This window comes from Capricornis sumatraensis, chromosome 8 (assembly GCF_032405125.1).
Source record: "Capricornis sumatraensis isolate serow.1 chromosome 8, serow.2, whole genome shotgun sequence".
In the NCBI taxonomy this organism is placed as follows: Eukaryota; Metazoa; Chordata; class Mammalia; order Artiodactyla; family Bovidae; genus Capricornis; species Capricornis sumatraensis.
Window position 1 is genome coordinate 75,273,494 of NC_091076.1, and position 19,900 is coordinate 75,293,393.

The 19,900-nt window shown below is 52.4% G+C and overlaps 1 protein-coding gene across 1 annotated transcript in view; it reads left to right on the plus strand.

The window, feature by feature from the left end:
• Positions 1–440: 440 nt before the first annotated feature.
• The window catches only part of SPNS3 (SPNS lysolipid transporter 3, sphingosine-1-phosphate (putative)), a 41,884-nt gene continuing 22,424 nt past the window's right edge, over positions 441–19,900 (plus strand). The window contains exons 1-8 of the mRNA XM_068977564.1: positions 441–477; positions 4,217–4,282; positions 9,384–9,520; positions 10,175–10,326; positions 11,020–11,086; positions 11,815–11,963; positions 12,950–13,102; positions 17,593–17,782. Coding sequence (XP_068833665.1) covers positions 456–477; positions 4,217–4,282; positions 9,384–9,520; positions 10,175–10,326; positions 11,020–11,086; positions 11,815–11,963; positions 12,950–13,102; positions 17,593–17,782 — 936 coding nt within the window. The 5' untranslated portion in view covers positions 441–455. The remainder of the gene's footprint in view (positions 478–4,216; positions 4,283–9,383; positions 9,521–10,174; positions 10,327–11,019; positions 11,087–11,814; positions 11,964–12,949; positions 13,103–17,592; positions 17,783–19,900) is intronic.

Genomic DNA, 19,900 nt, shown 5'->3' on the forward strand with positions numbered 1-19,900 from the left:
CCGGATCGCAGGCTGGGTCAAAAGGACCAGTTACTCTGGGTGGTGGGCCAGGAGCTCTCTTCCCCCACCTCGAGCCTCAGGGGCTGTGGATGGTGAAATCTCACCAGTGAGGCTGCAGTGGGCTCAGCAGAGACCTGTGATAAGATCCTGAGCGGTTAGGGCAGCTGCTTTGAGGTTGGGCGACTGGGAGCCCACAGGAAGTGACTCTGTGCAGAGCTGATGTGTCTTTCATCCCGGCATCCATCCTCGGACGGGAGCTGTAGGCTGGAGAGGCTGGGGGCATGTCTGTGGAGGTCAGGCAGTCAGAGGGGCTTCACAGTCAGTCCCCGGGGCCAGGTGGACCTTCGAGGGCCGCGGACACAGACTCTCCATCCATGCCCGCGCCTTGGAGCCTGCCCCGTTGGAGAGCTTATGTGGCTGCTGCCGTGCTCTGCTACGTCAACCTCCTGAACTACATGAACTGGTTCATCATTGCAGGTGAGGCAGGGGCCGGGCAAGCTGGGCAGCACCTGCCACCAGCTGGTGCTGTGTGTCCACAGTGACCCTCCACCCAGCAAACTTTCTCCTTGTGCGGCACATCTCTGCTATTCTCACCTCTGCGCCCCCGCCCCCCGCAGTGGTTTCAGGCCAGCCTGAATGGGGAGAGGACCAAACGAGTTCCCAATGTATCCCCCGACTAAGTGTGCCTACAGGTGTGGGTGCTTGATGGCAGTGGGTAGGTGAGGACTCCAGGGAGGGCTGGGCCTCGGACAAAGCTCTGGAAGTTCTGGGTGGAACGTTGAGGTGAGGTCCTGGCGTAGGACAGGGTGGCCTGGCTCTGCTTCCAAGCAAGGACCAGCTGGCTGCTTGTTTCTGGGGCAGCAGGCGGCATGCAAACCTTGCACATTCTGCCTTCCTTCCTGTAGGCCCCAGGGCTCAACTCGCTCTGTCTACATGTCACCACTCATTGACTTCTTCGTTCATTCGTTCAAAGTTCAACCTTCTTTTCTGCCTTGATCATGCGCTCATTCAAGATGAACTGAGTGCTATGGGCCTTGGGGACCCAGTGGAGGGGGATTCAACCTTGTAGCTCCTGAACGCAGGAATGACCATCTCATGCGGCAGAGAGAGAAACTTGTTAATAGGACTCCTGCGAGACAGAGAGATGCAGCCAGATGAGGAAACATGGGTTGCGGGGAGGGTACCTGGGGAGCTCAGAGGAGGTGTCTGCAGCAGCTGGGCTCCTTGAGGCCAGGATGTGGATTAATCAGTTACCAGCTCGCAAATGCAGAATGAAGGTGACTTGGGGATTGCAGACAGCACCAGACCCTGTGGGTGACTCCCTTTGAAGAGCTCAGAGGGACACAGAACACACGTTCAAGTGTCTCTAACCCAGGACAGAGCTGAGTGACTATTAGCTGGACAGCCCCAGGATGAAAAAAAAGGGGCTTTCCTGGTGGCTCAAATGGTAAAGAATCTGCCTGCAATGCGGGAGACCAAGGTTGGATCCCTGAGTCAGGAAGATCCCCTGGACGATGAAACAGCAATCCACTCCAGTATTCTTGCCTGGAAAATCCCATGGACAGAGGAGCCTGGTGGGCTACAGTCTGTGGGGTCCCAAAGAGTTGGAGACAACTGAGCAAATAACTTTCCCAGGATGAAACACTGAGGGTTCAGATGGAATTCACAGATGAGAGGCAGAAGGTTTGGGTCTTGAAGGCTGAGAAAGTTGGTAAGGCAGGGAATGGGGCAAAAGTGCAGGGTCTGATCAGAGGTGGAGAGATATGGAGAAAGCAGGAAATAATTCTGAAAGAGTATTTGGGGCTGTATCATAGATTTCTTGGGGACCAGGCTGGGAGCTTGCACTTTCTGCTGAAGCAATGGGGAGCCACGGAAAATTTTCAAGTGGGGAGACTGTAACTGGGGTTGAGGCTCTGATGGAGGCCACAGGAGACACAGAGGTCAGTCAGAGGCTACTGCGATAGATCAGGCTGAAGCTGAGGAGACCTGCATTGGAGTTGGGGTAGAGGGCTTGAAGAGGAGGGGAAGGGGCAACTGGGGGTATGGAGGTCTTTCAGCCCCCGAGGACTGAAAGGACTTCCTCTGGCTGTGTGAGTAGCAGGGCCATGGTTATTGGGTTGAGGGAGGCCTGGGGAAGTGAAACCTTGCCCCGTGCCTGGGGACTGTTGAGGCAGGTGGTTCTCACGCACCAAGAATTCTCTTGTGTGAAGCAGGTCTCTGGGAGGCCAGAGTGATAGCAGAAAGATGAAAACAAGGCTGGACCCACACTCGGTCCCCCGGCTGCCTCCGGAGCAGCATGGGGCTTGGAGGAGCCCAGGAGTGGCCAAAACAAGGGGCTGAGTCCCAGTCCCTAAAATGAATGCGATTGTAGAGAATTTTTTACTTAGCCATTGACTTAAAATAATTTCATTTATTTATTTAGGTTTGGCTGCGCTGAGTCTTTGCTTTTCTCTAGTTGCAGCAAGCAGGGGCTACTCTCTAGTTGTGATGCACCGGTTTCTCATTGCCGTGGCTTCTCTTGTGGAGCACAGGCTCTAAGGCATGTGGGCTCAGTAGTTGCCGTTCCCGGGCTCTAGAGCGCAGGCTCAGTAGTTGCGGTGCCCAGGCTTAGTTGCTCTGCGTCATGTGGGATCTTCCTGGACCAGGGATCAAACCCATGTCTCCTGCATTGGCAGGTAGATTCTTTACCACTGAGCTACCAGGGAAGCCCACCATTGACTTTGCTTATCTGTGTTGTCTCTTTCTTGACAATGAATATATCTAATTCATGTAATTAAAAGTATTAAGAGAGAAGGAAAGACATAGAAGCTAGTATCTGGATTTTGTGGCAGTTGGGTCCAAAGTAAATATCAGAACAAAAATCTCTTATTTGACTTCTCTGTTTCTTCCATCTTTTTCACCTGCTGGCAGGTCTTCGAGGTGTGAATGGCAGGTTTTCTTCTTCATTGTGGGGGCGTTTCTGCAGAGCCCCATTTGTGACACTGGGTGGGAGGGTAGGCTGCCTCTGGCTGGGATGGTCCCAACTGTACAGCCATAGGTGGCTGAGACCTCTGTTTCTCAGTCTGTATAATGGGGACAGTGATACTGATGGCCCTCAGCCATCTCATAATTCAAAGTGATGACAGGGTCAGAGCCTCACAGCTCAGATAGGTAGGTGCCTTGGACCCTGACTGGCTTTGATATACTACTAGGGACTGATGGGATATTAGGCTAGCAAGATCTTAGAGCAAGAACCTACAACCTTCAGGGAGGTGGGGCCAAGGTCAGACCTAAATGGGACCTATCTCTGAAGCTCTCACAGGCACTCCATGTCGGTGTGTTCATGCCTCTGGAAGAACGTGCTGTGTGTGCACCTGGGCCAGGCCAGGGCACATATATCTTTGCGTGTACATGCTCATGCATGTATATGTGTATCTATGAATATCTGGAGTTTGTATACAAGTAAGGCTGCTGTGCTGCACAGTTTCAGGGACTTTCATTACACCATAGTCTAAGTGGATGGCTGCCAGTCATTCCGGGGCTTCCCAGGTGGCGCAGTGGTAAAGAATCCGCCTGTCAGTTCAGGAGACTCAGCTTCGATCCCTGGGTCAGGAAGATCCCCTGGAGAAAGGAATGAAACACACTCCAGTATTCTTGCGTGGAGAAGCCCAGGGACAGAAGAGCCTTGTGGGCCACGGTCCATGGGGTCGCAAAGAGTCAGACACAACTGAGTGAGCACACCAGTCACTCTGACTATGGTGTGAATGGCAGGCCTGCATATGTGCAAATGCACATAGGCCTGTGGGTGTGTCTTTATGGGTACCTCTCAGTGTACATGTGTGTGGGTGTACGAGACTGGACTTACAGGGCTGTGAGTGCTGGCTCCTGTGTGTGAGTGTCTCTGCTTCTGGGAGTATATATCTCTGGGTGTGCCTGTTTGCATGTGCCTATGTGGGTCTGCATGTCTGTGATGTGTGAGTATGTGTGTGTAGTCCAGGCATCCATGCTCGTGCGTGAATTGGTATGTCTGTGCCTTTGGGATATGCTGGATCCTGTGTGTGTGTGTGTGTGTGTGGTTGTGCACATGCGTGGGAGAGGGGGATGAGAAGAGTGGGCCCGGGTGCCATGTCTGTGCTGAGCTGGTCAGCTGTGAGCCTGTCCCAAATGCAGAGGCAGCTGCATTTGGAGGCCTGGCAGGCAACTTCCCGTTTCCTGAGCGCTGTCCATCTGTCTACAGGAGTGCTGCTGGACGTACAGAAGTTTTTCCATATCAGTGACAGCAGTGCTGGTTTGCTTCAGACAGGTAAGGAGGGAGTCCCCAGCCTGGGGTCGTCGGCTCACGCTGGGCGGGGGTCTTTTGGCAGGTCCTGTTCTCTGCGCAGCTCCAGCTGCTGGTGAGGGGGCCAGCCTGAGCCCCGCTGAGTCCCCTGGCGCAGAGGGTAGGTGGTGTTTGGGTGGAAGGGACAGTCTGTGTCAGAGAAGGAGGCAGCAGAGGCTGGGATCTGGTGCCTGAACAGCCTCTTAGGGTTTGAGGGTGAGTGCTGGGGCAAGGAGGCTTCCTTGGTGGCTCAGCGGTAATGAATCTGCCTGCAATGCAGGAGCCACAGGAGACACGGGTTCTGTCCCCAAGCTGGGAAGATACCCTGGAGGAGGTCTTGGCAGCTGCTCTAGTATTCTTGCCTGCGCAGAGTTGGACACAACTGAAGCAACTTAGCATGCACACAGGCTGGGGAAAGAAGGGAGGCATCTGGGGATTGAAAAGGCTCCCAGGCTTCAGATCCTGGCTGGGGAGTTGGTCATTCATCCTTCATGTCTATTAAGCTCAGCTTTGTAGCTGGGGTTAGAATTTCTAATATGTGCTTTCTTCTCAGGGATCTGAAAACCCTGGTCACTAGGACCCAGACAGACAGACAGTGGACTTCCCTTGTGGTCTAGTGGTTAAGATCTGTGCTTCCAATCTGTGCTTCCACTGTAGGTGTGGGTTCGATCCCTGGTCAAGGAACTAAGATCCTGCGTGGTGCAGCCAAAAATAAAAAAATAAAAGTAGATTGACAGACAGCGACACATATCCACAGGGGCTCAGATGGGGTCTGGGCCCACTGGGGCCTACAGTCCAGCAGAGGGGAGCAGCCACACCTTCCATTTCAAGGTGGGGGCGGTTGGGGTCATGAGGTGCTAACTTTTTCTCTATGGGTTTCTGGATGGTGACACACAGATGCACACACACATACCCACATGTGTGCACACACTGTCACAACATAGCATACACATGTGTGCTCTTTACTATTTTGAGAATCCCTGTACGGATCCTCAAGCCCATATATTTCTTTCCTAAGATAGATCTGCCTGAGAACAAGCATCTGGGTCTTTTTTCCCACCTCCCCTTTAATACTTACCTGCCCACTATTTTGGGGAGGAAAATACAGCTCTCCCCATTCTGAGTTTTACTAGGTGTAAAAAACCTCCAGGGGAGACTTCCCTGGTGGTCCAGCAGCTAAGACTCTACCCTCCCACTCCAGGGGGCCCAGGTTCAGTCCCTGGTCAGGGAACTAGATTCCACATGCTGCAAGGAGGAGCCTGAGTAGTGAAACTAAGACCTGGTGCACCCATATAAATAAATAGAATATTTAACGCCCCCCCCCCCCCGCCTGCCTCCGTATCAGACAGAGGGACCCTTCACGGCTGCTGGCTTCTGCTGACGAGGCCCTGCGGGCAGGACAGATGTTTGCTCCAGGCCACAAACCCGGGATGGCAAGGCACCAAGCCTTATCTCGCTGGCCCGTGCGTGTGTGTGACAGTCTTCTCTTTATCTACAACTGAGAATTCAGAAGTGAGATGGTTGTCTCAGGCATGGGTATCAACACATTCATTTCAATTAAAAAAAAATGAAGCTGTACAGTAGAAACCAAGATAACCATTGTAAATCAACAAAACCCCAGTAAAAATTAATTAAAAAAACTAAGCTGACATTTTCTTATCTTTCTCACAATCAGTCTGATTTGCCCTATCGATTTGCCAGATGAGGACTGACTTTGCCCATAAGGCTCTGTGATGCATGTTTTCCATGAACTTGATCTGCAGCCCTAAGGACTGATGACAATCTAGTTTAAAAAATACAATCACGGCTGGAAATCACATCCTTTGCAGCTAGTTAAACTTATGATAAAAAATGCCTTAGATGTCAGCTGGAAACATGCAAAGGGGTACACGGTTCTGCAAATGGAGGCACCGAACCAAAGAGTTAGATCATTGCGTTAGATGGCAGTCTTTCCCAGCTGCTCTTATCTCAGGGCTAAGGTGGGCAGATGGTGCTCATCTTCCAGTCATACTGTAGCCAGAGGGAGGCTTTCTAGGCTCAACACCCAGAACCTTCTAGATTAAACAGATAATGGAAATTGAGTCAGTATTTCCCTTCCCTGGTTCTTACCATGGCGACCAGGATTACTACCGCAAGGCCCCTGATAAATGAGTTGTGTGGAGGGAGAAGTCTGTGTGTGAGAGAGACAGGACAGGAGAGAGGGAGAGAGGGAAAGCCTGTGAACACAGAGATGTGCTTGTTAGTGTGTAGTGGGGACGTGCATGTGCATATATGTGTTTGAGACTGGATGAAGGGAAGGGTCTTTTCTGCAGAAGTAGCCCAAACAGGTATGTGGGAAGGGCAGTGAGCTTGGAGGCCTGACAACCAGGCTTGTCCCCGGTGACTTCAGGTGAGTCTTCTTACTTTTCTGAGTCACCGCAGGGGTGCAGACTGGAGGAAACTGATGGCTCAGAGGGCTCAGTGTAGCTGTAAGAATGGGGTGGGAGGTGGGGCGAAGCAGTGGTCAGACACCCCCCACCCCCTCTGCCCCACTGCAATGGGACAGAGAAGCTGCTGGAGTTAGTTAACTGATTTACAATATTTAAAACAAACACTGATGTGTCTTTTACCATGTGCCAGGTGCTGTTCTAAGGGCTTAATAACATGTAGCCATTTAATCTTCACAACAATCCCACAAGGCAGGGGTTATTATTATTATGCCCATTTTACAGATGGCAAACCTGAGGCACAGAAAGCCAGTGGGGCTTCTGAAGGCCACATAGCTTGTGAGAGAGCTGGGATTCAAATCCAGGTGGTTGCTTATAGAGTCCTTCTCTGAACCTTGTGCTCCTTAATGACTTCCACCTTGTCACAGGAATGATTTGAATCTGGAGGTGCTGGGAGTGAAGGTGTGCCTGCCTTCCACTTAGGGACGGGCTTCTCCATTCCAGGAGATCTGCTGGTTTAAAGTGTTTATATCCTGCGGGTGGCTCAGTTGTAAAGAATCTGCCTGCCAATGCAGGAGATGCAGGAGACTTGTGTTCCATCTCTGGGTCGGAAAGATTCCCTGGAAAAGGAAATGGCAATCCACAATCCCATGGACAGAGGAGCCTGGTGGGTTGTAGTCCATGGGATAGCAAAGAGTCCAACAGAATTTAGCGACTGAGCATGCACACACACGTACTGTGAGGGATCCCTACCCCTAATCTCATAAAGTATTAGAACATTTGGGGAAATAGAACCTTTAGGTGACAAAGATATGTGTTAACAAGACACAAAACAACCTCCCCAGAGAAAGATTGATACATCTGATTACATCAAAGCTAAATTTTTCTGTATGATGGTGATTGAAACTATAAATGCAATTAGCAATAATAATAGATAACATCTGTTGGGTATTTACAGAAAGCCTATCTTTTATATGCTTTATTTTATTTAATCTTCTTCATAAGCTTAGGGGGGAAGTACTATTACTTTTGTACTCTGATAAAAGGGGAATCAGAGAGTAAAGGATTTTGTCCAAAGTCACACAACTAGGAAGCGGTGGGGTCAGAATGTGAGCCCAGGAATTCAGTTTCAGAATTTGATTTTAAATCCTTAAAACAAATGTAAGGGACTGGAGAAATTATCAACAGAGCGCCAACAGAAAAAAATAGGCTGAGGATGTGAACACAGGGGCTGATACTCAGCCTCACTGGGGAAAAGGATGATGCTGATTAAAACGTCGGGGAGACACCATTTGTGTTTTAACCATTAAACGAACAAAAATAAATCGATTGATCCTATCAAGTGTCAGCAAACAATATGTAATGAACAAAAATAAATCGATTCATCCTATCAAGTGTCAGCAAACAATATGTAATGAACAAAAATAAATCGATTCATCCTATCAAGTGTCAGCAAACAATATGTAATACTTCTATTCCAGCGTAAATTGATAGAGCCTTTTTGGAGGCCAATTTTCGCATTTCATTTTGGCAGTAGTTATTAAATTTTTAAATGCCGTTGACATCAAAGACCATTCTCTGCGGAGTACTAGGTCAAACCACATTCAATTGCCATTTTTGTAGGTCAAAACTGGCTTAATTTCCGCCAATTGCTTATGGCGTAACCCAATACGATAACGGGTCAGGGCAAAGTAGGAGGGGCTGGAACCTGAGTTGGGACGCCTCTGGGCATTCATTGGATTCAGAAAACGTCAATCATCTGTGCTTAGTGAATGAAGACGCAGACGCTGGGCGGGGCCCCGAAGAGCCCAAGGCCCTTGGGTGGGGGGACCGGGTGGCGAAGGGTTAGACCTTACCCTGGCCACCTGCCGGCTCTCGGAGGCAGCGGACTCAGCGAGAAGGATGGAGGCGATTTTATCTGAGGAACAGAAGCAGTGAAGGTATACCTATCCACGTGGTGTAGTTAAGCAAAAACGTGGCAATTTCTTTGTCTTCGCAGAATAGTAAACGCATTCATTAATCCAGTCACCAATTCATAAGTGTTAGGTACTTTGGAAAAATGGTATAAATACAAGTGCAGCGTCAGGGGAATCTTTTACTTAGGAAAACCAAGTCTCTTCCAGCCTCCAGGGGCCGCTGGTTTATAATCAGTATGCTCATTCTTCACCGTGCTCATCTGCTCAAAGCAGGCATCTGGCCCACACCCCGCCCACCTGGCCTTCCACCCGGTACCTCCAGTAGGGGCCTGAGAGCAAAATTTCACCAGGCCCAAAGTCAGGTTCACAGGGGTGGGAGTTCTCCTAAAGACAGGGCCCTGGCATCTCCGTGCCAGACCCTGTGCTCACTCCTGTCTCACCTTTACACAGCCTGGGAGGGGGGAATGTTGACCTCCACTGTTGGGCTGATGCTCAGAGAGCACTCCTTAGTCACCCAAGGCTGCACAGTGAGCTAGCCGCAGAGCTGAGATTTGAGTCCGGGCCCAGCCCCCCCACCCTTTCCTCCCACTCCCCCTGACTCTGGGCTGTGGCGGGGATTGGGGGATTCAGCTTAGGTTTTTCTCTCGTCGGTTTCTACTCACTTTAAAGCAAGCTGAGTCAGTTTCCTTTTCTGGGCCTACTGGAGCCTTCTGCTGCATGCTGCCCCTTGTGTGTCTCCTCCAGTCTTCATCAGCTTCCTGCTGCTGTCTGCACCCGTGTTTGGCTACCTGGGCGACCGACACAGCCGCAAGGCCACGCTGAGCTTCGGTATCCTGCTCTGGTCCGGAGCCGGTCTCTCCAGCTCCTTCGTCTCCCCCCGGGTAGGTGCCCTCACTCCTTCCCAGGCCGCTGGGGTGGGCCTCCCCCATCTTCTTCCTCTGTGATCCAGCTCCAGCAGAGCTGTTTCTGCTCTGTTCCGGGCTCCAGGCTGGCTGTGGGGGACTGCCTTCCAGGGGCTGAGGGAGGGGTCTTCTCAACAGGCCGTTGGACTTTCTTAACAGGGGCCTTCCTCTTTGGCATCTTCCTCTGGACTGAGCTAGGGGTGGGGGTGAGGGTAACTGCTACTGTCTGTGGAAGTGACCTGGTGAGCAAAGGCCAGTTTGCTAACCAGGATGCCCAGGAAGAAGGCTCCTCAGGGCAGTGGCTGTGGGAGCCAGCAGGGGGCGCCTGTGTGATTTGGGGGAATAGTGAGGTGTCTGGAGTCCTCGGTTGTGGAGATCCTCTAGAGAACGGAACGGCAACCCACTCCAGTATTCTTGCTTGGAGAATCCCATGGACAGCGGAGCCTGATGGGCTACAGTCTATGGGGTTGCAAAGAGTCGGACACGACTGAGCAACTAACACTTTCACTTTTCACTTAGAGCCCTGATCTCTGAGTCACAAGATGCCCTTGGTCCCTCTGACAGATCTTTAAGTCCCCTTTGCCCCGAGGGTGATTTCTGGAACTCACTGTGGTCTTGTGCCCATTTTCCCAGTACTCCTGGCTCTTCTTCTTGTCCCGGGGGCTGGTGGGGACTGGCACAGCCAGTTACTCCACCATCGCACCCACTGTCCTGGGAGACCTCTTCGTGAGGGACCAGCGGACCCGTGTGCTGGCCATATTCTACATCTTTATTCCTGTTGGAAGGTCGGTATTACCCTGGATCTACTTCTCTGGATGGTAAACTGAGGCCCAGAGGGGTCAGAGCAGGGGCTGGGCTGGATGTAGGAGACATCGAGCAGAAGGGCCTGCATTTGAAACCCAACTCTACCCTTCCTCTCTGTGTCACTTTATCTCTCTGAGCCTCAGTTTTCTCATCTGTAAATGGGGCCAATAACACCTAGCTGCAGGCTACGATGGGGATTAGAGATATGTAATGGAGATGCTCCCTGCATACTAATACACTCCAGGAGGAGGGAGAAAGAGCAGCTCAGCAGTGTGGGCTACACAGGGAGGGGCTGACTCTGGGAGGTGAGGCAGGGAACTGTGTTAGGGTTGGGCCACACACCCCACAATGGGATAGGACAGGGCTTTGCAGTCGGACCCCTGAACTCTGACTTATGTTTCCTGAAATCACCTGACTTGGGCAGGGCTGAGACTTGGAGAGGTGGGGTGAGTGGTCCTTATATAGGGAGACAGTGGGTGGTTGGGATGGGCCTGGAGCCAGAGGTCACTGGTGACTTACCAAGGGCAGGGGACATCTGGGCCTCATGTGGCTCACTTTTCCCAGTTGTGAGCTGCTGAGAGCTGGCTCCCTGGGGTAGGGACGCCCTGGCTCAGTCTGGTCTTGGGGCCGCCTGCCTCCTCTCACAGCCCATTCCCCCCACTTCTCTGTTGCAGTGGTCTGGGCTATGTGCTGGGGTCGGCTGTGACAGATCTGACTGGGAACTGGCGTTGGGCCCTCCGAGTGAGTCCAGCTTCCTTTTCTTCCCTCTGCTTTCCCCCCTGGGCCAGTGGGGACTTTCCAGTCTCCAGTGGCCTTTGCCCCTTGGCACAGTGTCTGGCGCCATGGCGGGTGTTCAGACATCGGCAGCTTCAGGGCTGCATATGGACCATGGCCTCTGGAAGTTGTGCCCCTAGTTCATATCCCAGCTGTTCAGTTTGCTAGCTGTGTGATCTCAAGGAAGTCACCTCCCTCTTTGGGGCCTCACTTTACCTATCTGTAGAGTGGGGAAGTAAAGCTACCTTATGGAATCTTAAGGATCAGTGAGACAAGGGAGGGGAAGACCCTTGGACAGGGCTGGCGTGGCAGATGGAGGTGTGGGCCAGGAAAAGAAACCCTTACTGGAGCAGTAAGTACTCAACAGTCAGGGTCAGTGTAGTCCAGCCTCCAGTTCTCAACCGTGTCAGTCTCACTGATTCCAACAGAGTAGTGTCTGTACAGGACAGACAGGTATCAAGTCAAATCCCAGGGGGATCATGCTCCCCAGGGAGCCTGTCCTCTCAGGGGTGAGGGGATGAGAAGCAGCGGTATGTCAAGCTCTGTATAACCAGCTCTCCCAATATGAGCCCGTTTCCCCTATCCCCTGGGGCACAGAGCAACCAAAGAACCTGGTCCACAAAGTGCAGTCACAGCTGGGATCTCCTGGCTTCCAGGAATGTAGCCCTGAGCTTCCTGGGCCCTCCTGTCCCCAGATCATGCCCTGCCTGGAAGCTGTGGCCTTGATCCTGCTTATCATGCTGGTTCCAGACCCACCCCGGGGAGCTGCTGAGAAGCAGGGGGTCGCAACCACGGGGGACCCACGGAGCAGCTGGTGTGAGGACGTCCGTTACTTGTGGAGAAAGTGAGTGTCTCTGCTCCTCCCTGCATGTCATTGAAAACCCCTTTGCCCGCCCCAGCATCACCACTCTCCCTCCCTCCGCCTCCAGGGAGCCCTCCCTGCCTGCCCCAGCATCACCACCCTCCCTCCCTCCGCCTCCAGGGAGCCCTCCCTGCCCGCCCCACCAGCGTTCACAGCTCTCTTCTTCCTTTGAGTTCTTTGTCACCAGCTGAGATGTCACTCCCCCACTCAGAGGCCTCCCTCTGCCTGCCATGAGACAGAATTTGGGCTGGGAGGGAGGGAGCTCCGGCCTTGGCTCTGCCACTGCCTTATCCCTGAGTGACCTGAGACTTGGAGCCTCACTCCCCTCATTTATTCAGCAGACATGGTTCTGTAGCTTTGCCGGCTTCTCAGGTTGTTGGGGAGATGCCCGAGTGTATAACGCTCACCTCTCTGAGCCTCATGGGAGAGCATCCCTCCTCTGTTCCAGGCATGGCTGGGGAGGTGGGTGGGGGTCACCTACCCAGGTCTCATAATTTACCATAATGTGGGGCATGGACCGGACGCCACTTCTTTGTTACAGAGCCATGAGCCGAGTGGAGGGCAGGGGAGAGGGACAGATTGCTGGAGAATGTGATGTTGGATTTGGGTCGCCCTGGTGGGGGAGACTTGGTCCTCAGACAAAAGGGAGGAAGGCAGAGTGGGAGCGAAGGTGTGGAGGTGGGACGGGCAGGCAGGCTGCTTAGGGGGTGTTGGTGGAGGATCAGGGATCACCTGAGTGCCCAGGAGATGGAGGAAGGGAGCGGACAGGCTCCGACAGCCCCAGCCCTCTGCCAGCTCCATCCAGAGCACTTTTCCTTGTTGTTCAGTCGCTCAGTCATGTCCAACTCTGCGACCGCATAGCCTGCCCTGTCCTTCACTGTCTCCCCAGAGCTTGCTCAAACTCATGTCCATTGAGTCGGTGATGCCATCCAACCATCTTGTCCTCTGTCTCATCCACTTTCTTTCAGCTGGAGTTTTGTGTGGTCGACGCTTGGCGTGACAGCCATGGCCTTTGTGACTGGAGCTCTGGGCTTCTGGGCCCCCAAGTTTCTGTTCGAGGCCCGTGTGGTGCACGGGCTGCTCCTTCCCTGCTTTCGGGAGCCGTGCAACAGCCAGGACAGGTGAGGGACATCTCTGCTCTTTTTTGGCCACACAGCCAGCATGCCGAACCTTAGTTCCCTGACCAGGGATCGAACTCATGCCCCCTGCAATGGAAGCGTGGAGTCTCGAATATGGGACTGCCAGGGACGTCCCCAACATCTGGGCTCTTGATGGGGTAGTTCTTGGTGTTCTGAGTCCCAAGACTCAGTCTCTGGGTGGACACCAGGACTCGGGGGCCCACTGGCCTGGTTCTAGCTCAGGCAGAGCTCTTGCTGCTGAGTGACCACAGGCCGTTCCCTTGTCCTCTCCGGGCCCTACTCCCTATCTTCTCACTCTTGGGCCACTGTGAGGGTCCAGAAGGCACTTGGGGGTGAGTGAAGCTTCTGTGGGACCTAGGGAATGGTGGGATTTCTAGGCAGCCTTGCTTCAGAGGGACCTGAAGCATGAGGTTGTCCCATTTTACAGATGGCAAACTGAGGCACCAAAGGAGATTGTGATTTTTTTTTTGGCTGCACTGTATGGCATGTGGGGATTTAGTTCCCCAACCAGGGAACTGAATCTGTGCCCCTGCAGTGAAAGTGCAGAATTTTAACCACTGGACTGCCTGGGAAGTCCCAGGATATTATGATGTTTATCCTGGCTCTACAGCTAGATTCTTATCTCCCCAGAGGCAAAGACTGAGTCCAAAAGTCCCCCAGCAGCTTGAAAAAGTGGAAAAATAAGCCAGGACTCCATCCCACTTCAGGCATTCACTGGCTGTGCATTCCTGGGCCGGTGATTTCCCCTTTCTCTGCTTCAGCCTCTTCCTCTAACTTGGCTCCTTCCCAGAACCTGAGTGAGAAACTGACATGGGAGTTAGTGTTTGGGTCCCAGGGCTGATGGACCAAATGTCCACACACTCAGTAGCTTTGAGCAACAGAAATGTTTCCCATAGTCCTGGAGGCCAGAAGTCCAGAATGGTTTCACTGGGTCAAAACCAAGTTCAGCAGGGCCACGCTCCCGCGAGAGGCTCTCGGAAAGCCTCCTCCGGTGCCGCTTCTGGTGCCTGTGGGCGGCCTCTGGTTGAGGCCGCATCGCTGCATTCCTGGTCACAGTGCCTTGTCCCCTTCAGTCTCATATCTCCCTCTGCTTCCCTCTTATAAGGACATTTGTAGCTGCACTGAAAGACCCACCTAAAAAGTGGAAGAAAATTTCTCTAGCTCAAGAACATTAGTATAGTCACATCCACAAAGATTATTTTGCCCGTACAAGGGAACAGTCACAGGTTCCAAAAGTTAGGACATAGATGTCTTGGGTGGGGGCATTGTTTAGTCTACCCCAGGATGGGTAGAAAGCCCTGGTTTTGCATAGATCTTAGCTTTTTTTTTTCTTAAATATTATTTATTTGGCTGTGCCGGGTCTTAGTTGTGGCATATGGGATCTAGTTCCCTGACCAGGGATTGAACTCAGGCCTGCTGCATTGGGAGCGTGGAGTCTTAGCCACAGGACCACTGGGGAAGTCCCCAGAACTTACCTGTTCATACACCCTCCTTAGGCTAAGCCCTTGGGTAAGGGTTGGATGGGAGCAGGAAGCCACAGTACGCAGGATTCTAGCTCAGCCAGAGGGAAAACTTCCAATATCCAGAGCCCAGACGGAAGGGGCAGCAAGGGGCTACTGAGTTTCACACCCCTGGGGTCATGTAAGTAGGCATTGGATAGCTGCTTGCCTGGGCCACTGTACAGGGGATCAGCACAGAACTTGCAGGCCTTGAGGACCCTCTTGGCTCTGAGAGTCTGATTCTGGGGCTGCGATGTGGGGGTGGGGACACTTCGTGGTAGGTGTATCCTCTGTCCACCCCTCTGATCAGGGGCTCTGGGGGGCCCCCATCTAAATCATTTGTCCAAATAATCAATCCTGAGTCTTGGAAAGGTCTTGAGAACCTGCCAGGTTCGGCTCAGACCAAGACTCAGAGGCAGATAGCATTCGTCTGGATTCGGGGTCACTTGACTGGGCTGAGCTGGAGCCTGGTACAGCTTGGAAGCCTAGGAAGGTTTGGTTAAGCACCTTTAAGCTGCCTAAGGACACACATGCTTTGTTCAGTAGGAAGAGAGCCAGGAGACCCTGGTTTTGCTGGTGTGGGTCTGTGTGGCCTCAGGCAGGTCCCTGTCTTCTCTGGAGATTTTTTTTTGGTGACATTCAGTTTGTCAGTAACCATGGTCTTGCATCTGTTATGTTCTTACGCCTTGGTGGGACCCAGGGAGGTCATGGCAGGCACCTGGCACTTTTGGAGAGGTCTGGCTCTGGGAGAGGATCCTGGCCAGGTGGAGAATGGTTGTTGGTGGGGGGGGTGCTCCAGGAAGAGGGAAGAGTGTGGGCCAAGACAGCGAAGCTGGAAAATGTAGGGTAAGTTTAGAGAATTCTCAATCATTTGTGCAGAGTGAGGGAGGGAGAAAAGAAGGGAGGTTACACAGGTCATCGGAGGCCAGTGCTGCAGAGCTGGCCGGGAGCTTTGAGGATGACAGGAAGCCAGTTAAGGGCTGGAAAAGTCTTAGTTACATTTGTTGTTTTCAAGAGTTCATGCTAGTCAGTCTCAGCATCCCTTTGCCCTTCAAAGGAGGCTTGGGTCCATCCTTTGGGCTAGAATGGACCAGCAGGATGAAGATGTATATTCAGATCCTGGTTCTGTCACTTACTAGCTGGGTAGTCTTGGCCTTGACCTTTTTTAACCTCACCTTCCTCACCTGTTCACTTGGGAACTTCTGGGAGAGATTAGTGAGCCATTTGCTTAACATATATCGCTTGTTCCAGACTCTACGCTCCCAGCCTAGAGTCAAGAAAGTAAACCAAGCCTGGTTCTGTTCTCCAGGAATTCAAAGTCTAGTGAGTGATCTTGATGATAGAGACGCAGAAGGTGCTATAGTAACTGAAAGAGTGAATGAATCAGCAAATGGACAGGAGAAGGCATCCCCAAAGAGGAGACATTTGTGATGGGTCTTGAAGGATATATAGGAGTTTGGTAAATAGAAAAATCAGTGAAGGGTGTTCTGGATGAAGGAATAAAGATATGAAGTGGGGACAGAAACAAGTCCAGGGGTTGAGGAGGATGGAATTGGGGTTTGGGGTTGAGGTCACTGAGGGTCAGATCAGAAAGGGCCATGTACACCACAATGAACTGGAATCAAATCTGTTGGATATTTAAGAGCTGGTGGAGAATTTTAGACAGGAGCTGGGCAGGTACATGGTCAGATTGGTGTCCTAGAAAGCATCCTCTGGGGACCTGTATGGAGGTTGTCCTGGAATGACGTTTCTACAGAAAGAAGCTGCAAGAGGGACCAAGTGGAGTGGAAGTGGGCCCAAGAGTAGGTGGGAAAGGTAGTGAAGTAAGGAGGGGCTACTTGAGGGATGTTCAGAGGCAGAGAGTGAAGGATGGAGTCAAGAAGTGTCAAATTCCCAGGTGAGCGCCAGTATCATCAGTTCAGTTCAGTTCAGTTCAGTTGCTCAGTCGTGTCCGACTTTGCGACCCCATGAATCGCAGCACGCCAGGCCTCCCTTTTCATCACCATCTCCTGGAGTTCACTCAGACTCACGTCCATCGAGTCCGTGATGCCATCCAGCCATCTCATCCTCGGTCGTCCCCTTCTCCTCCTGCCCTCAATCCCTCCCAGCATCAAAGTCTTTTCCAATGAGTCAACTCTTCTCATGAGGTGGCTAAAGTACTGGAGTTTCAGCTTCAGCATTATTCCTTCCAAAGAAATCCCAGGGTTGATCTCCTTCAGAATGGACTGGTTGGATCTCCTTGCAGTCAAGGGACTCTCAAGAGTCTTCTCCAACACCACAGTTCAAACGCGTCAATTCTTCGGCGCTCAGCCTTCTTCACAGTCCAACTCTCACATCCAGCCAGTATCATAGGAGCTCTATAAGTAAATGTTCACTTATCTCCATCCCATTAGTATTTGGGGCTGGAAGGCAAGGAGGTTGGGGCTAGAGTGGGACTGTAGAATTAAGATTTCTGAGTGGGGCAGTTTTCAGTGCTGAGACAGTGCAGGAGGTTGCTGGTGATGAGACAGGCTGGGTGCTGGAGTGCTGGAAACGTCTCCCACACAGCCAGTGAAGTCCCAAGGATGAGGCAGGAAAGGGGATGGGAAGGGTAGAGGAGTACATGGATCCCTGAGCAGGGTCCCAAGGACCCAGGTTAGGAGGGAGGGGAAGAAGCCCACAGCCACATGCCCTGCAGGTACCACATCATGTGGCTCAGCTGTAAAAAATCTGCCTGCAATGCAGGAGATGCAGGAGACATGGGTTCAATCCCTGGTTCGGGAAGATCCTCTGGAGGAGGGCATGGCAACCCACTCCAGTATTCTTGCCTGGGGAAATCCATGGGCAGAGGAGCCTGGCTACAGTCCATGGGGTCATAAAGAGTTGGATATGACTGAACACACACACATACCAGGTCAGGCACTGGAGGGCAGGTGGCTGGACCCCTATCCTGATCCCACCGCTGACCAAGCCCTCTCTGCTCTTTTCCATCAGCCTGATTTTCGGGGCACTGACTGTTGTGACTGGCATTATTGGGGTCATCCTGGGAGCAGAGACTTCAAGGAGGTACAAGAAAATCAACCCTCAGGCTGAGCCCCTCATCTGTGCTGCCAGCTTGCTTGCTGCAGCCCCCTGCCTCTACCTGGCTCTCATCCTGGCCCCGACCACCCTCCTGGCCTCCTATGTAAGTGAGGGCCCTTTCAGAGGTGGGAGTGGGCTGCGGTGGGTAGGGAACTACTGTTTCGCATAGGCTGACACTGTGCCGGGTCTTCCCAAATGTTATATTTATCACTCCTTCCAGGTGAAGCTCTGATATTCCCATTTAAGAGATGAGTAAACTAAGGCATACCAAGAGCCTCAGCTAGGAAGGGGTAGAAAGCTAGGATTTGAGCCTAAGCTTTTCTGACTGTAAAGTGTGTCCTTTGAGCTCTTGGTTAATGCTTAAAAAAAAAAAAATTATTCACTGCACTGGGTTTTCACTGTAGCACATGGGATCTCAGTTTTGGCATGCAGGATCTAGTCCCCTGACCAACAACTGAACCCCGGCCTCCTGCAGTGGGAGCGTGGAATCTCAGCCACTGGACCACCAGGGAAGTCTCTCCTAGTTAATGCTTTGATTGGAGATAATGGGACCTCATTTCTTCTAAAAATGATTCTTCTACTGTATTATTCTAGTTTAGAAGTATGCAGGGAAAGTCTCAGTCTTTTATCTTCTTCTCTATTTAAAATTAAATGTTGAATATTTGCCTGGAGGAGTGTCATAAGCTAGACCAAAGTGGGTAGATATAATGCCCTGTACTGTCCCTGGTAGGTGGCACCTCCTTTAAGGTATGAGTGTTTCTCACCAGCATCCTCAGCTTTGGTTGGGTTTCTGCTGAAATTCCTGGGAAATAGACAAGTTCTGTTAGCACTCCCTCCTGCATGTGCTCTTATTTGGTCCTTATCATGCCCTTGTCCCTGGAGAAGGAAATGGCAACCCACTCCAGTATTCTTGCCTGAGAATCCCATGGGCAGAGGAGCCTGGCAGGCTATAGTCCATAGTGTTGCGAGAGTCGGACACGATTTAGCAACGAACCCACCACCACCATATGCCCTTGTCGGAAAGGGTTTTTCTTATCCCCACTCAACAGATGGGAAAACTGAGGCCTAGAGACAGCCGCACCAACAATGAGACAGATAAGCCTCTAACTCCGCCCCTGCAGGCTCCAAAGTCTATGTCCTTCATGCCACATTGACCCTTGTCACCCCCGTGGGAGAGAAACAGAGGCTGGCATACACCAAGCCAGCCTAATAAATGCCTTAGTGCTTATTGGCCGAGAGCGTGACTGGGATCATCATCTCCAGCTGGTGGGGACTGAATGAGCCTGACCTTGCAGGGAGGCGGTGGCCCTGGGCAGATGGAGGCCCTGTTGAAGGCCTGTCTCTGCATTGGCTGGGCCCACGGAGCCCCTGCCAGCTCTGCTTCTGCCACTGTCTTGCTTGGCTCTGGGAAGTGGCTCCTTGGCTGTGTTGCGGGGACACAGCTGTCCCCCCTCCGTAGCCTGGCGCATCTCCAGAGCTGGATGGCTCATCTAGAAATGACACTGCATCTTGGCTGACAAAGCCAGCTGGAGAATCTCTTCTCTGGGCCCGCCCTGGGGCATGAGGGGCTGAGGGGCAGGAAGGTGGGTGGGTCTGGGACATGTCCACCTTCCTGTGTTGGGAACCTGCTCCTCCCTGTGGCTCCTGCAGGGGCTGGACGGGATCCCCAGAACTCTCAGCCTTCCAGAAGTGGTGTGGTTCCCTCTGGACGCCCTGACCAGGCCCCCCCGGCCACATCCATGGCTCTGTGCTCCTGAGGTCCCGAGATTCAGGCTCCAGCTCCCCGCAACCTCCCCACGTCCCACCCCTGCCCACTAACACAAGTCACAAACCCTAACACCTCCAAACCGCCCCTCTTCTCTTTTTTCTTTTTGTAAATTTATCTCCTTAATGGACTAAAAAAAGTAATTTCTATTGATTTATCTCTTTGTGGCTGTGCTGGGTCTTCGTTGCTGTGCGGGCTTCTCTCTAGTGGTGAGCGGGGGCTACGCTCTGGTTGCCGTGCGCGGGCTTCTCATCACAGTGGCTTCTCTTGGTGTGCAGCGCAGGCTCAGTAGTTGTGGCCCGTGGGCTGAGTTGGTCCGTGGCACCTGCAATCTTCCCGGATCAGGGACTGAATCTGTGTGTCTCCTGCACTGGCAGGTGGAGTCTTTACCACCGGGGCAGCCTCTGCCCCTGTTCTCTTGGTCCCCTCCGTCCCGTCTTGGCTCACACCTCGCTG